This window comes from Cynara cardunculus (assembly GCF_001531365.2).
Source record: "Cynara cardunculus var. scolymus isolate 2C chromosome LG 2, CcrdV1, whole genome shotgun sequence".
Classification (NCBI taxonomy): Eukaryota; Viridiplantae; Streptophyta; class Magnoliopsida; order Asterales; family Asteraceae; genus Cynara; species Cynara cardunculus.
Window position 1 is genome coordinate 7,867,084 of NC_037529.1, and position 15,459 is coordinate 7,882,542.

A 15,459-nucleotide genomic window follows, 5' to 3' on the forward strand; every position below is an offset into this window, starting at 1 on the left:
AGAGACAGATGGCTTGTGCCATCAACCTTCTATGGATAAGACGAAGTTATCATCGATGAATAATACCAGACTCATCAACTAAAACTTGACCTTTTTCTTCTCAAGTTGCACCTTTTGTAAGGTTTCTTCATTTGTAAGTCGTACTACTTCCATCATCCTGATTATCAGTTAAGCACTCCAACCGTTTGATGAAATGCCTAAAAAAACAATTTGTCTTTACACTGTTCTTTTTACTCTTTTGATGTTTATGTTGCTTTTATAACACTACAGTTTAAATTCCAATTTGTGAATGGATCGGCTTTGTTGATATAGTTCCATGGATCAAAGTAATATGTCATGTTTATGATGTAAGAAGTCGGCGTTTTCATCTTCTTTTCCGAAAACAAAGAACTATCCCCCGATTTATATCATCGAACTTTTTGCATTCATGCCCAGAATCTTTTAAATCAAAAATGGATTTGGGTTTTTGTTGGAAATTGACAACACCGCTTTATTTAGGGTAATTGTTAGTAAAGTTCAATGTGGTTATATATTTTCCTTGTACATATCTACTATCTAGGACTTTTATTGATTTTAAGTAAAGTTTATCCCATTCCACATAATCACATCGAAGTCCAGTGGATGGAAAAATAATTTTGATTTGTTAGCACAGTCAGATCCCAGAGTTGGAATTGCATTTGCTTATATTTTGTTATTGCTCTTCTGTCTCAGATGCAACTATGGCGACCACCAAGATATATATAATGTGAGTAAATTTGTGAGTTCCCCCCCCCCCCCCCTCTTTCAAAAATGATCACAATAGCACATACACAGTGTGATTATTTCAAGGTATTTGCTTTATCAGTATGTGTTGAAGTTGCATTTGGGTTAATCTTGTTCCAGTTATTATTCTCTGCATAAACATGTGGAGTATATGGCTAGAGAAGTACAACGTGGAGCGAATTCAGTCGAAGGAATCGAAGCAACACTTTGGCAGGTCATATTCTCATGTTATGATGGCTTTTGAAATTTCAGTTCAAAACTTTGTACTAGAGAAAAAAGGGAGATGTATAGTTTCTTTTACCGGTAATTGGCTTTTTTAACCACCAAACTCGACTTTTGATGCAAACTAATCATTGTTCTTGTCAAAGTCCCAAACAAACACTATTATTTGCAACGATCAGCAATTTGGAGCAAGTAATAGAGATGTGAAATGGGACAAATAGAAACAAACTTGCCACTCCTTGTCCAAAATCACTCAATTTTGGAAAGTATAGTGTTCTTTGTTGCATTTATGCAAGAACAATGGCTTATTTGTGAAACAACTAAAGATTGGAAATTTGGAATTAATTTCTAATATCTATTTCTGTGGGGAAAATCCATGTTTATAAGGTTTACAACATAATCTCATTGGCAATGATACATGGATAACGAGTGGAAAAAATAAAAATCAAAGATAACAACTATCAGCTAAAAATCCTGTAACTTAAGAATGAACATAGATATCAGTCATGGTCAATTTGAGGCTTCCATAGAGGTTTAACACTGTGTTATCTTGTTAAAGTTCTAGTCAATTTTTGCTTCTGAAAGATACTACTTGGGGGCGGTGGGGTGCTTTGTCAACAATTTCCATGTTTAAACCTAATAGTTCTTTCTTGAGGGGGCGAGGAGGGGTACATAGAGGAGGACATGGGATAAGCAACTGAGATTGGATATGATGACTTTAGACATTCCTGAGGACATGATCTCTGATAGGAGTTCTTGGAGATGCAAGACTAGGGTCGCAGACTAGGGGGTTCTAGATGGGTGAAGGGAGTTGGAGGTAGATATATAGATCCAAATTTAGGAATAACCTCATTTCAAAAACAACATTCCAAGATCCTAAAAATATTACACGGAGGAAAAATTAAAACTTAGATAACTGAAATTAAGAAATCTAATACCCAAATCAATCTTCACTTTAACTCAAAGCCGTCATCAGGTCTTGAATTGCACCTTCAAACAAATCTCCTCGGAATTTTAAAGCATGCTCTTGTCATTAATTGAATAGGGTTAATTAAAGGCCTAGTGAGTTCACGTTTTTTCATGCACGTTGACGTTATGCATTGTAATTGTACCCTCCAGGGACCGGGGACGTCAACAACAACAAAAAGTGGGGAGGGGATTGCATTCCGTGCCCCATCCCCACCTTGTTGCCATCCCTATATCAACAACAACAAACAATGATCCAAAGCATCAAGTTTGAAGCATCTTTTTCACATAAGCATGCATAATAGTCAAACAGTTTAACCCCCTGGTAACTATGCACAGTGGTCGCAAACTGTCACACACATACGACAAACCGGCATGAAATGCATTCTTGCCCAAACAATCCCCTTTTGCCGACAAGAAAAAAGATTATTGCGCACAAGTAACTTCCGCATGTGGACGTTGTAGTCTTATGGCAGCCTCCACTCTCATTGTGTGAGTTAACCCAACCCACACATAAACCATTACCATGTTTCATTATTGAAGAAATCGAGAGTCCTTTTTGTTTGAAAATAATGCAATCTAGGGCTTGATGAGTTTGAGATTTTGACATTGGTTCGAAGTCGAGTTCAGGATCTGAATGAAATATGAGATATCGTTTAGATGGAATTGTTGTGTTTTGAAGACTTTGGAAATTAGATTTTTAATAATTTCAGTTATCTAAGATTTAATTTCTGCTGCAGTGTATTTTATTGAGGATCTTGGGCTATTTATTTGTATTTGGAGTTATTTGAAATTTTGGGACGTTACAGTAGAGGGTAGGGATTATAGTTGGTGAGTCAGTGGTTAGATTACCAGAAACCTAAGGTATTCTTGGGGTGTCTTTTCCATACCTTGGTTATGTTTTCTCCTGTAGTTGCCTATATTTGTATTTTGTTTCTTACTTTTATCTAGTTTCTCAAATTGTAGCATATTTGTCTTTCTCCCTTTCTAGTTTTATTTTTGTTGTTCACTATTATCTAGCCTTTCTTTTTTAGCATATTTTTTTTCTCCTTTTGACGCACATTTCACTAGTCAGGGTTGTCATAGAAACAATCTTTCTACTATTTAGGGTAGAGGCTTGCCTACATGTTAGCCCCCCCTGGGGCGACCCCACCTTGGGGTGGGATATACTAGGCTTGTTTTGGTTTTTGGTTCCATGTTTCAACCTTAAGGACAAGCCAAGGGTTGATGCAACCACAAAGGAATGGTGTATATGATATTTATATATGGCAAATTAAACTCACACACTCCTCTCCTTTGGTGATGTTTGAACCCTTGACCTCTAGGCCAATGGCCCTTCGGTCTCTTTCATATCTTTTATTATCTACTGGTATCCTCTTTTGGTTTTATTTCCTTTTAGAGTAGTTTTGGCTTTATATTGATGTAGAGTTATAGAGCACAAGGGATGGCAAAAGGAATATTCATCAATTTCCTCTCTATTCTTTCAACTAGTAACATAAGAACCCTAACAGTACTAGGAGACTGCATAACTGGTGTACAAAATAGACAAAAATTTACTTGACTATACTTAGGGAGTAAGGGGCTATTGGATTTTATTTCATATTATGTCATGTCCAAACTAAGATCAGTTGTTATTCATTTTAAGTGCTGAATCAAAAGATTGCTACTTTTATTGTTTCTTTTGGAGCAGGGGTTCTTAGTCAAAATAGGATTATTTGTAAGATATAGAAAGATAAAAAATTCTATCTTTTTTACCGTGAGGAATTGCCAAACCATTTGACTCTTCAACCATGCCAATATAAAGGATTATTTGGATTTTGGAGACTTATATTGAATGTGAATGTGTCTTACAACCAAGAATAATTCAAGGGGTCATCATTCTCAGCACCCCCTTTTATATGCAAGCCACAACTTGCCCTTATCAACTAAGGTATACCATTTGCATAGATATACAAGGGGAAATAACTTGCTTGATTTTATTTTGGAATGTCATTTTACCTGGTAATTAAAAATTTCACCATTATACATGTAAAGGAAATATAACATGTATGGTTCATTGAAAAAGCTTAAATGGTTTGTAGATAAAATCTCTCTCTTTCTCCTCAAGGACTCATAAAGCAAAAGCCACAATAAAACACCATGTCAAAAATGTGAAAAAGCTAGACGATAGACTGGGTAGCGCACAAGGCAAAAAATAAGATCAGATTAGGGTAGAAAATATACCATGATTTATGTTCGGGAGGAGCAAGGGGTAGCAGACGTGTAGAAGCAGCAGGAGACGACAGCAATGGGATAGCAAAGGAGGAGCAACGGTGAGAAGATGAGGAGTCCGCGATTTAAGTTTAGAATTTTTAGAGGGTTTGAGAAGGTGTGCGATTATAGAGAGGGTATTTGTCTTTGTGTGTGAACATGGAATGGATTACTTGAGTAACCAAACTAAAACAAATGAACCCAGTAAATCCCATGGGAAGTGAGGATTACGGATGGTAAGATGTTTGCAGCCTTTCCGTTAAGACCCGAAACTTTTTTTGGGATGACTTTGATAACAGCTATAAGGTACGAAAGAGCAATAGAGCAGTGGAAGCATTATCTCGGAGGGAATTGGAATGTTCGGTGATGAGAGGGCATCAATGGTGGGATGTAATCAAAGAAGAGGTGGATAAGGATGAGTTATTGAAGAAGATCAAAAATGACTTGTCTGTGGGCAAAGGAGAGCACAAGGGGATTAATCTTGGGATGAAGTTACTGTGGCACAAAGACCGGGTGGTGTTGTCAAGCAAGTTATCTTTGATTCCTGTGATTTTAGAGGACTTTCATGCTTCAGCATTAGGTAGCCATTCCGGGAAGAAAGAACATTTCAATGGATTGCAAGTGAGTTGTTTTTATGAAAGCCGATATCCGTGATCATCATCGTGTTTGCAGCAACCTATTCCTCTGTCAATGCGGGTGGGATGAAGTTGCAAATGGGTTTTTATCAAGGGGTTGCCCAAATCTGAGGGAATGGATACCATACTGGTGGTGGTGTGAGAGACGGTATCAGAAGTTGGCAGCTCATTTTTATGGGCTATTCGAGGTACTAGGAAGGGTTGGTAAAGTGTTGAAACTTCCACTTGATGCATAGTGTTTCATGTTTCTCAGTTACAACAAACCATTGGGCTGTGTAAATCGTCGATGGTATTTCCTTCACAATTAAATGAGGAACTTGTCTTAGGGGTCGAGCCTGAGGAATTATTACAATGTCGAACTAGTGTTTTTGGGGCGTTGGAGGTTTTAGTAAAGGGGAAGGGATTACCTCTATTTGAGGCATCTTGGGAGCAGTTTGACATGTCCTTGAAGACAAGGTGAAAGTGTGGCGGGAGTGTATTGTTAGGCCAAGGATACGTTCCATGTATTCTATGAGGAAGACGATGTGAGGGCATTACAGTCTTTTGCCACATGAGGGAAGTCGGAGTTCATTACAACCAATGAAGGTAGTTGAAGGAGAGAAGAGTAGCTATAAATAGGGAGGGAAGTCAGGCAGAAGGTTATCGAGTTTGTGAATGTACCTGGAGAGTGACATGCTCTCGAACATCCAAGGGCTATTTAAGAGCATGTGAGAAGTGACATGCCCTGGCGCTAGGGGGCTGTTTAAGACCATACAAGGAGCTTCGAAGAGCACAAACCCTTACGGGTGTAAAAAATAATTGTAACCGAATAACCCTCTCGAACCTAATGAGATATGGGTTAAACAGTTCCAGGCTAACCGAATGAGATTTGGGTTGAAACCCTGGACTCTCTTCCTGAACAACAAAGTCGAGCAGTTGATCCATATATACTCCTTCCTCATAGATGCCATTGATGGGAGGTCAGTATTAAATAGGAAAACATATTGAGCACACCAAGTCCTATAATCTGATATGGATATAAATGGTTCGTGGTTGCATATGGCAGTCCTTTGGTTCTAATATCTATTTACGTGGGGGAAATCCTGTATTTATAAGGTTTAGAACATAATCTCATTGGCTATAAGATGAGGATAAAGACTAGAAAGAAAGATAAAAGATGACAACTATCAATTACAAATCAATTTGCAATATGAACCAAGTAAGATGGTTCGGAAAACCAGTAAAACGTTCTTTTATCTCTAATATATTACATGTTATTTTGTGAAATCTTGTCTAGGTACCAGAAACACTGCCTAGCCTGGTACTACAAAAGATGAAGGCTCCTCCTAAACCAGAGGATGTGCCGGTGATTAAGCCAGAGCAGCTTACAGAAGCCGATGGATTCCTATTTGGATTTCCTTCTCGTTTTGGTGTGATGGCGGCCCAATGTAAAGCTTTCTTTGATGCAACCAACGAGCTGTGGAAAACTCAAGCACTTGCTGGTAAACCGGCTGGGGTCTTTTGGAGCACAGGTTTTCATGGTGGAGGCCAAGAACTTACAGCGTAAGATAATATAGACCTACTCTTTGTGGGATATACTGGGTTCGTTTGATTTTGTTTGTGCATGATTCATAAGAATATAGGCGGGAATTTTCAGTTGGAGTCTGAAACTGAGAACTGGTTTTGTTTTGTTTTGCAAACCGGGGTTCTTCCTGAAACAATATCTCTACCCCTTGGGGTAGAGGCAAGGTTTGCGTACATCTTGCCCTCCCAAACCCTACCTCTGTACCCTCCGAGACTTTACCTCTGTGTGAGATATACTGGGTTCTTTTGGTTTGGTTTTTATATTAACATTCGTTGTTTACTTGCAAGCAGATTAACAGCTATAACACAATTTGCACATCATGGGATGTTATTTGTACCTCTTGGATACACATTTGGGAGTGGAATGTTTGAAATAGATGAAGTGAAGGGTGGATCCTGTTATGGTGCTGGAACATATGCAGGAGATGGAACACGAAAGCCGACTGAAATAGAGCTCCAACAAGCCTTTTATCAAGGTAAATATGTTTCCGAAATTACTAAAAAGCTTACCAGAAACTAGAACTCAGTTCAAATAATCAAATCCAGGTTTCAAACATTGTATGATCCTTGAATAACAACAGATTACTTCATACTCAACATTTGTGCGTGTGTGTGTGTATATATATATATATATCTAACACAATATGTAAATTTGCAACCCTTGATTGCATGAACAGTTGCATTTCCTGTACTTGTATTGGTATTACAATGAGGTGGATGAATAGGGTGTGATTGTAATTTGTGCCAACACTAACAAGGTAGAGAAACGAGTAAGGCTTAAAGATCTTGGTATGTTCAAGAACCTCGTTTGCCGGGTGAAATTTTCGTAACAAGGTATTGGGTTCAAATCCGGGCCCACCTGCCTTCGGCTTGGCCTAGCATGTCTGATGGGTCATTTAAGTAAATGACGTTAATTGAGTTCTTAATTAGGAGCATCATCTTTTAAAAAAGTATTTAACTTTATTAACCTTCAATTTTGATTAAATCCATGATCTCCACATGTGTTAAAAGAAAAAATGGCTTCATACTCATCAAAAGCTCTTCAGTTTAATTAAAATGTCGTTTAGATTTATATACCCTGATGTTAAAATATTATGCCTCTGGTGTAAATGAGACTGCTTCTGTAAAATCTTGAAAATACACGAGAAGATTAGTATAGAACAAAGAAAAGAGTTTCCATAGAAGGAGAAAATGACCACTATTTAATTTGTCTTTCTCATGATGGTGATGGAACTCTGAAGGGTAATTAAAACAGACCATTTTTCTCACAAAGTAGTTACTTTGTGTTCAAAAGATGCCACATTCAACCACAAGGGTGGTGTTTGATTGGTTTGAGTTTGGCTTTAAAGGTCAAAAGTATCTGGAGGTCTCAGGTTCAAATCCAAGGAGGAATAAAAATCCTCTTGTGACCACGGAGGTTCAAATGCGGTGACTTCGGACTATCCACAAAGCAGATGGTTGTCCGGAGATTAGTCGGCTAGCATAGCGGGTTGGATATCCAGGTTAATAAAAAAAGATGTCACATTCTTCTTTGATTCAAGATATTTAGAAGAAGAAAGAAAACGTCTTTTTTATTCCAATTTCATACTAAATTTACATATGTTTTCTACTAACAACTATTTGTAAGATTGATTTTGTTTCATAAAACTCTTTTTGTTTTATTGAAGAACATTTGATCAAAGACTTGGTTAAACAACGCATCAAGTCAACCATTACATATATATATATATATATATATATATATATATATATATATCCTTTGTGACTAATGGAGTATTGGTTTACATTCATAAGACTACCTCCATCAAATACCTTCCCATAATTTCCTTAAAATGCAAGTCTTGAATTATCCCCGAAAGTTTGATGCAAATAAACGAATCAAGTCTTTTTTTTCCCTCCCAAATAAAGGCCTCATTGACGCCAAGCATGAGGAAATGCGACGTTTGGTAACTTCTCCTTTGAACAGGATAAAAGATCCCATGGAGAAAAAAATATTCACATCTCAAAAAAAGATTTTGTATCAACTCAAGGGCCCTTTGTTTTAAAGATTTCAACCTTAATTATATTATTAAAGTATTTAATAATAGAAAAAATTATTCTCCCTTCTTCCATTTAATTTTATAATTCCAATTCTATGGGATTCGACAAATCAAACAGCCCCCCTAAAGCTTTATCCAAAATATGTTAGATATAAGAAACAAATTAATAACACTAGCGTTTGGCAGGCAGGCAAGCTTTTACATTAATTGCAATTAACCTATGAAATTAACAAAGACAAATACACCAAAAATGACCCAATTATCTACCTTTCACTAACCACAACTCCATTCACAGGCTTAATTTAAATACCATGCACACCTCCATCATCAAACCACAAATGACGATTCATTTTGACTTCCCAATTTGTTGCCATTCCGTCCATCATCTGTTACACCGTACATAAACAACTAACTTATATATGTCATCATGTATGCTTTTGACATGAAATACATAAGCTAACAATTTGTGTACGTATGCATGGATGCTACATAATATTAATAAACAACAATAAAAATTTTCTTCCATCAATTATTAACATTTCTTGTTTTTAACAATCAAAACCATTTATACGTACAAATACATTTTTCTTGTATTACATACGTCCAAATGGTTGGAACAATGAATCATATAAGGTCATCTCCAACTGATCGAACGATAAAACACAAAAAATAAACCGTACAACATACAAGATTTTTGTGTTAATGAATAGTAAAACACCAAATTTTGATGGGATACTCACTAACGGTAAGATTTTGTGTGGTATCTTGTTGATTTGCGATATTATAAGTGGTATGTTGGTTTTTAATTATATTTTCAGTTTGGCTGTAATGAAAATGGGCAAAATACTTATAATTATCAATACTTTTTGATGTGGAGTTGGACCTTTTGTAAATCCAAACCCATATCTAAATTAGTGTCAACATATATGGAGATATTAGGATCATCGACTTACCAAAAGGAAGACGCTGAACAAAGAAGCATGCCCCAATCGCTATATAGGCAAGGGCAAGAACTACTCCTTTCAAGTAGTGTGAACTTCCATCCTGCATCCAAAATTATATCACATTTTTTTATCAGTTAACTTCTGTCAACTCTTTGACCTACGTGTACAAACATTTCCTGCACGTGCATGATTGTACACATTGTTTCTAAGAAAGATAATGCAGGTCATTAGGATATGTGGACCTCATTTGAATCATTGAGAAGGTTGTTAGGATATGTTTATAAGGTTGGGTTGCGGTAAGAAGGGAAGTTATTGTGAGAAACGTAAGAAGAATCAATCCTAATAGAATGTCAATACTGATGAGGTGTATTAAGATGCCCCGGATCAATTCCCTTCTAAAGCGCAATTAATGGGTGGACATGAGATTAAAAGTGATCAAAGCTTCAGATCTTCTCATGCTTCTCATCTTAACTCTTTTCCTCACACGATCCTTCGCCTATGCTTATATATATAGAAATAGGGAAGGTTCCTACACACACATGTATATATATATATATATATATATAAATATATATAACATAAAGAAAATGAGATAATGTGAAAACCTGCAAGGAGAAGGCTGTAAGGAGAATTGAGAAGGCGAGACAACCAGTTTCAAGAAATCCAAAATCAAGATTCATTGGTATTCCCATTATCCAAGCAACAATCACACATAGAGGAACCTGATAGATCCAGTTTTATATATAATGTGTTAGAGGCTTAATGCATCAGTAAATTGTATATGTCCAAGAATAAGGAGATTTTGTAGAAAATCTCACCACAAACATCAAGATTTGAGATGCAGAACCCATACAGACACCCAAAGATATGTCCTGCATCATTTTTGACAAAGTTCAGAAACATTAACTGTTAGTAGTCAATCACCGGAATTGAAATCAAATAATGCATCTCAAGATGCTTTAATATCTTACCAATTTGTTCTTGAAGGCGAATATAATAGATCCAGCATGCTCTGCTGCGTTGCCAACAATGGGTAGCACAATTATGCTGATGAAGTTCACGGAGATTCCCCAAGTTTCTGATGCATCCTGATTCACAAGGTGGCCACAGATGCGTAGGCATTATTATCATGCATTATATAAAGTTTTCCAAGATTCAGATTTAAATGCACCATTTTCTCTAGACACACATTGATTGCTTATACTTCACAAGTGGATATACAAATGTAAACAAAATCGGAATCAATTGATCTGGACCGGTTTTCTGCTAACGAAAATTATAGGATCCTAATCAATACATGTTGATATTGTCTTAGACATGCATTCCTTACCGTATAAATATAATACCCGTGAAAATTAACTAAGTCATAAATAGTTGATCTTGGGTCATTTATACTGCGGTGGAAATTCTAGAGTCATTAAAATATCTCAATGTTTGTCTAGATATGCATGTTTAATTGTACCATACAAAATTACAAATAGATAAGATGATTGAAAAGCAATAAATACCTCAATTGTGCCCACAACGTACTCGGACAAGACGGAGATGATTATTGTCATCAAACATAACCATATAAATGCACTCCAAAAACCTATTGCTGCTGTCTCCTTATCAAGCACTTCGTCGACCTCGCCTTCATCCTAATTAATTTCAAAACACCCACTTCATTTACATATAAATAGGCATTTGGTTTGACCTTAAAAGTCAACATGAACAACAAAGTTACTGTGAAACGTGTGGAACCCCGTCCGATTACTCTCTAAAACAGCTCTTGAGGAGAGAGGGGGTTCCAACATATATTAAGAAAAAATGGTTCAAGTCTAGCTGATGTGGGACTCGATCAATAACAAACCTGTTGTGATCCAAAAAATTGGCTGTGGGTTTTCAATTGAAAGAAGAGGTAAGCAACATATGCAAGCAGCATCAGAATGCTGGTTGCTCTTGACAACTGGAGAACCGAATTGCCATCTGATTTGGATGCCTCCATGCTGCGGAAATTAAATAGCAACGGCATAGTCTGGCAAAGCAGCCCAAGTAAGAGCACCAACGAGTTCACGTCCGCCTGCTTCTGTTTTAGACATAAAACATGCATCAAATATCACTATTTCATATACGAAGTAAAAAGATTCTAAGATTTACTTAATATGCGGAATTAAAAAGAAGGATGTTGTTTACATGGTCAAAATTTTGTTCTTTATTGAGGTTGGCTATGCCGCCACATAAGAGAGAGGAGCCAAGAACAAGGAGGAGGTTTGAGATGATGGAACCTAAAAGAGAGTATTTCAGAACATGAATTTTCCTTTTATGGAGAGCAAACAATGCTATTATCAACTCTGTTGCATTCCCGCATGTAGCATTCACCAGTCCTCCCACTGCAAATATTACAATTTCAAATATCTATCAACCAATGATTTCAATCGGATATAAGCCCAAAATATAAGGCATCACAAAGAATGCATAGAAATATTCAAATTGAGTTTACAAAAAAACTCATTTAACATCATTTAACTAAATGATAGCAATTGGATACCAGAACATCTTTTAGTTGATTTTGAAAGAATTATCAATTTGGTTAACTACAATTTTCCTTGTCAAATTAGCATACTACTTATAGACATTGGTTTTTTCCCCTCTGTTGGTAATCAAAATCAGTTTTGTTTCACAACAGATAAGTGAGTGAACCAAGAAGATCCCAAATTCCGTATACTACCAATTACTTAAAAATACAGTCATTATTTTATTTAATGTAATAAATAAATGATTTTTTTTTACATGATTGAGACATAATTTGGTGGGAGAGCAAATTTTTACTTTGTAAAATACCAGGAAACTTTCAAACTCCGGTTTTAGAGGACTCCCTCCGTCCAGAAACAAATATTATATTTGACATGCAAAACTTAATTAAATAATTTAAGAAAAACTATAAAATAAATTTACCAGCACTAATATATTTCATCGATTGCTTAAATTTAATTCAAGATTTTACCAAAAAGAATGCTGCAATCATTTTGAAACAAAGTAAAATAAATTGTATTCCACTTATTGTTTATAAAAAGGAGCGTTCAGTTTTTGTTGGTATCTAGGACGCTATTCAATAAAAAACTAAACATAAAAAATTATACTCCCAAAACCATTTGTCTATCCTTACATTGATTTTATAATCATTTTATAAATTTGACAATAGATGACGTGTTAAAATTTACACATCTGATTCAAAACAACTTGTAACCATCTGCTCGATTTTAAGTCATATGAATCGTATATAATTCAAATACTATTTCAAATGGTTCAGATTAAATATTACAAGAATCCAACATATATCAGATACGTGCATGTCATCATTTATCTTTTTCATTATATATTTATAATACCAATAAATACAGAGAAAAGAGATGCACTTTGGTGAGGTCCACTTGCATGTAACAGTTATAAAGTATCAAAAACATATGCACATATACATCCAAAATAATACCAACATACGTCAGATATAACTATAAAGTGTCAAAACAACATATGCAGACAATTTTTTTAACCCAATCTTGATTTACAACAAACATAGGACTAAACTAAATAAATTATATCTGATTCGCATACATACATATCTAGAAGGAAGATCAAACAGAGAACAAAGGTCAAAACAAGAAAATAAGAGTATGGTCAAATCACATGTATTGTGTACCGAAATCACATGCAATTATGGCAAGAGTGTGTGGGTCACTTAGCCATCGACCTAGGTCGAGGCCAAGTCACCCGCACGCTCTCAAAGTGTTCCGTAATCACATGGGATGTTAGTATAAAATCACATGTGATCTACTATAGAATCACATGTGATCTACTACACATCCAATGCGACAAGGTTGTGAAAACTCGTACGTGCAATGGCCCGTCAACACGATCCTTCTGGAAGTGTGTTGTAAATCACATGTGATTTGACTATTTTCGTACTTCTCGTAAATTGATTGTCTTCTCGTTTGAATATATATACATATATATATATATTATATACACGTGTGTATGTACATGTATCTATATGTGTATATATATACACATATCTATATGCATACACGCGTAGGTACATGTATAAATATTCTTTTTTATAAATTTTTTTAACTTTTTTCAATTACATTATATAAATTTATTTAAATGTAATAGCGTTGTAATCTTCATTAAATTAGAAAGTATTAGAATCCAGATAGATCTGAACAAGGTAGTCTACTTTAGAAATGATATGATAGAAGAAAAATGAGGTCCGCATAAATATGAAAACGGATATATAAAAGAATGACCGGAATTCCATATGTTTGATAAGTGACAAATGTATATAGGTAGATAAATTGAAATGTCATAAAATATTCCCAAAATGGTTGTTACAGCTTTTATGAAAAGAAAAAGGAAAGACTATATAATTTGGGTGAAGAACAAAATAGTGAAAATAATTCAACCTTTATTTTCAATTTATTGTTAAACGGCGGTTCATCCTTTTTCAAGTCAGAAATCAGTGGACTATTGGACCAGGCTTCACTCCGGAAAACTCAAACTGCAATCAATGTGGTTTCCAATGATTTTGTCATTGTACCATCACCATCATTGTCAGATTAAAACTTAATAGAGTTCAATAAGCAATTTCGTTGTCAACCCTTATCTTGAAAATATATAAAAATATGTTTGATTTTAACATTTGTAAGAAGGAATTTATAAGAAAGAGGGTTCATGTAATTAGCATATGGAAAGAGTTTATTTAGGCTCACCGATCAAAAACAGCTATGTACTTGTTCAATCAAATGATCAATAAGTCTATAAAACTGTAACCTAACACTGGAAAGCTAAAGAGAATTTGGTAAAATAAATCATCAAAATAAAATTAAAGACCAAAATATATGGTTCCATGCATGGAATTATCGCCAAGTGGATCATCATAAAAGCAATTAGAAGTTTACCTGTAGGGCCTGTGAAGTATGCAATCTGTCTGTTGATTTGAATTTCACGATCACAAATTCAGAAATAAAAGCAAAAAGTTAAGAAAGTTTATGAACAAGCGCCTTAGCAATTTCAGATTCCCCAAGTAAATGTAAGTTGAAAAAATGAAACGTGAATTTAATTGTGAGACTTACTCTGTGAGAAAGCTCAGACGTTCCGCAAGTGGAGTAAGCCCAATCAAACTCAAAGCAAAAATCCATGGCTACAAAACCAGAGATACTAATCAGAATCATAAACTGCACCAATGTATTGTATATACAAACTTGCATGAAACAATGTATGTTCAACACTTACTCTACCGTAACTGTAACGTTGAGCGACAAACGCCATTGGAATAGCCGGAAAAAGCACGAAAAGCTTGGTTCCAAATATGACTTGTCGAACATTCTCGAAAAAAATTCTGAATAACCGAAACCTAACGGAAGATAAAACATCGGTCTCAGATCTCGTTCGTAACAACGATTCTCTCGTTTTCACAACAGAAATCGATTTCGCGATTTCTCCGTTCTCCAAGTCGTACTTCTCCGTCGAACCCATGGATGACCGATTTTACACACAAAAAACACACACTACTGAATGGATACACTTACCGGATGGATCGACGAATAGAGAATTGAATGAACATATGCAATTTGGATGAAACTAAGTCCGAATTGGAGCAAGGTATAGAGAGTTGTTGGGATTTGGGAGAGAGAGAGAGGGAGAAGGTTCCCGGAAGTTTCGTTTCGGAGGTGTAGTTTTGGTTTTTTGTTCGGATTTGTTGGATGAACACCACGTTACAATGGGTGGAAACGGCAACCGTGCTGCGTGGCCATAAATGCAGAAACAAACGATTCAAATTAAAATCACTTGAGAATGCATTTGCATGAAATTTTATCTTTCAAAACACCTTTATTTCTCATCAAAATTTTCAACTTATTTGTCGTTACTCTTTGTAAAGTTGAGTGTTTTTTAATTGAAAGGAGTTGGGGGTGTTTGGGATTGCTTATTTTAGGTGTTTTTTGACTTATTTTAGTCTGGCATCGATGATAAGCTAAATGCTAGTGTTTAGATGGGGAAAAATAAAACTGCTTATACCGGTACCAAACCGGTAATAAGCAA

At 35.6% G+C, this 15,459-nt stretch overlaps 2 protein-coding genes across 6 annotated transcripts; one reads left to right on the plus strand and one right to left on the minus strand.

Moving 5' to 3' along the window:
* Window positions 1-7,130, plus strand: LOC112507499 (probable NAD(P)H dehydrogenase (quinone) FQR1-like 3). 3 transcript variants are annotated; one of them, XM_025112113.1, is made up of 5 exons: window positions 1-133; window positions 712-745; window positions 883-976; window positions 6,112-6,377; window positions 6,690-7,130. In XM_025112113.1, the coding sequence occupies exons 2-5, from the start codon at window positions 720-722 to the stop codon at window positions 6,916-6,918; spliced, it is 615 nt and encodes a 204-aa protein (XP_024967881.1). In that variant the 5' UTR covers window positions 1-133; window positions 712-719; the 3' UTR covers window positions 6,919-7,130. The 3 variants fall into 3 exon arrangements, with proteins under 3 accessions (XP_024967881.1, XP_024967883.1, XP_024967884.1); XM_025112115.1 differs by having other exon boundaries at window positions 56-167; XM_025112116.1 differs by having other exon boundaries at window positions 99-116.
* Window positions 7,131-8,615: 1,485 nt separating this feature from the next.
* Window positions 8,616-15,002, minus strand: LOC112506575 (vacuolar cation/proton exchanger 3-like). Of its 3 annotated transcripts, XM_025110717.1 has the most exons (12): window positions 14,949-15,002; window positions 14,653-14,773; window positions 14,493-14,560; window positions 14,319-14,347; window positions 11,557-11,753; window positions 11,234-11,449; window positions 10,890-11,021; window positions 10,353-10,469; window positions 10,200-10,253; window positions 9,987-10,103; window positions 9,391-9,481; window positions 8,616-8,823 (listed from the first exon to the last, which is right to left on the minus strand). In XM_025110717.1, exons 1-12 carry the CDS (start codon window positions 14,981-14,983, stop codon window positions 8,765-8,767), a joined length of 1,236 nt encoding a protein of 411 aa, XP_024966485.1. In that variant the 5' UTR covers window positions 14,984-15,002; the 3' UTR covers window positions 8,616-8,764. The 3 variants fall into 3 exon arrangements, with proteins under 3 accessions (XP_024966485.1, XP_024966486.1, XP_024966484.1); XM_025110718.1 differs by having other exon boundaries at window positions 11,557-11,648; window positions 14,653-14,974; XM_025110716.1 differs by having other exon boundaries at window positions 14,653-14,974.
* Between the last annotated feature and the right edge of the window lie 457 nt (window positions 15,003-15,459).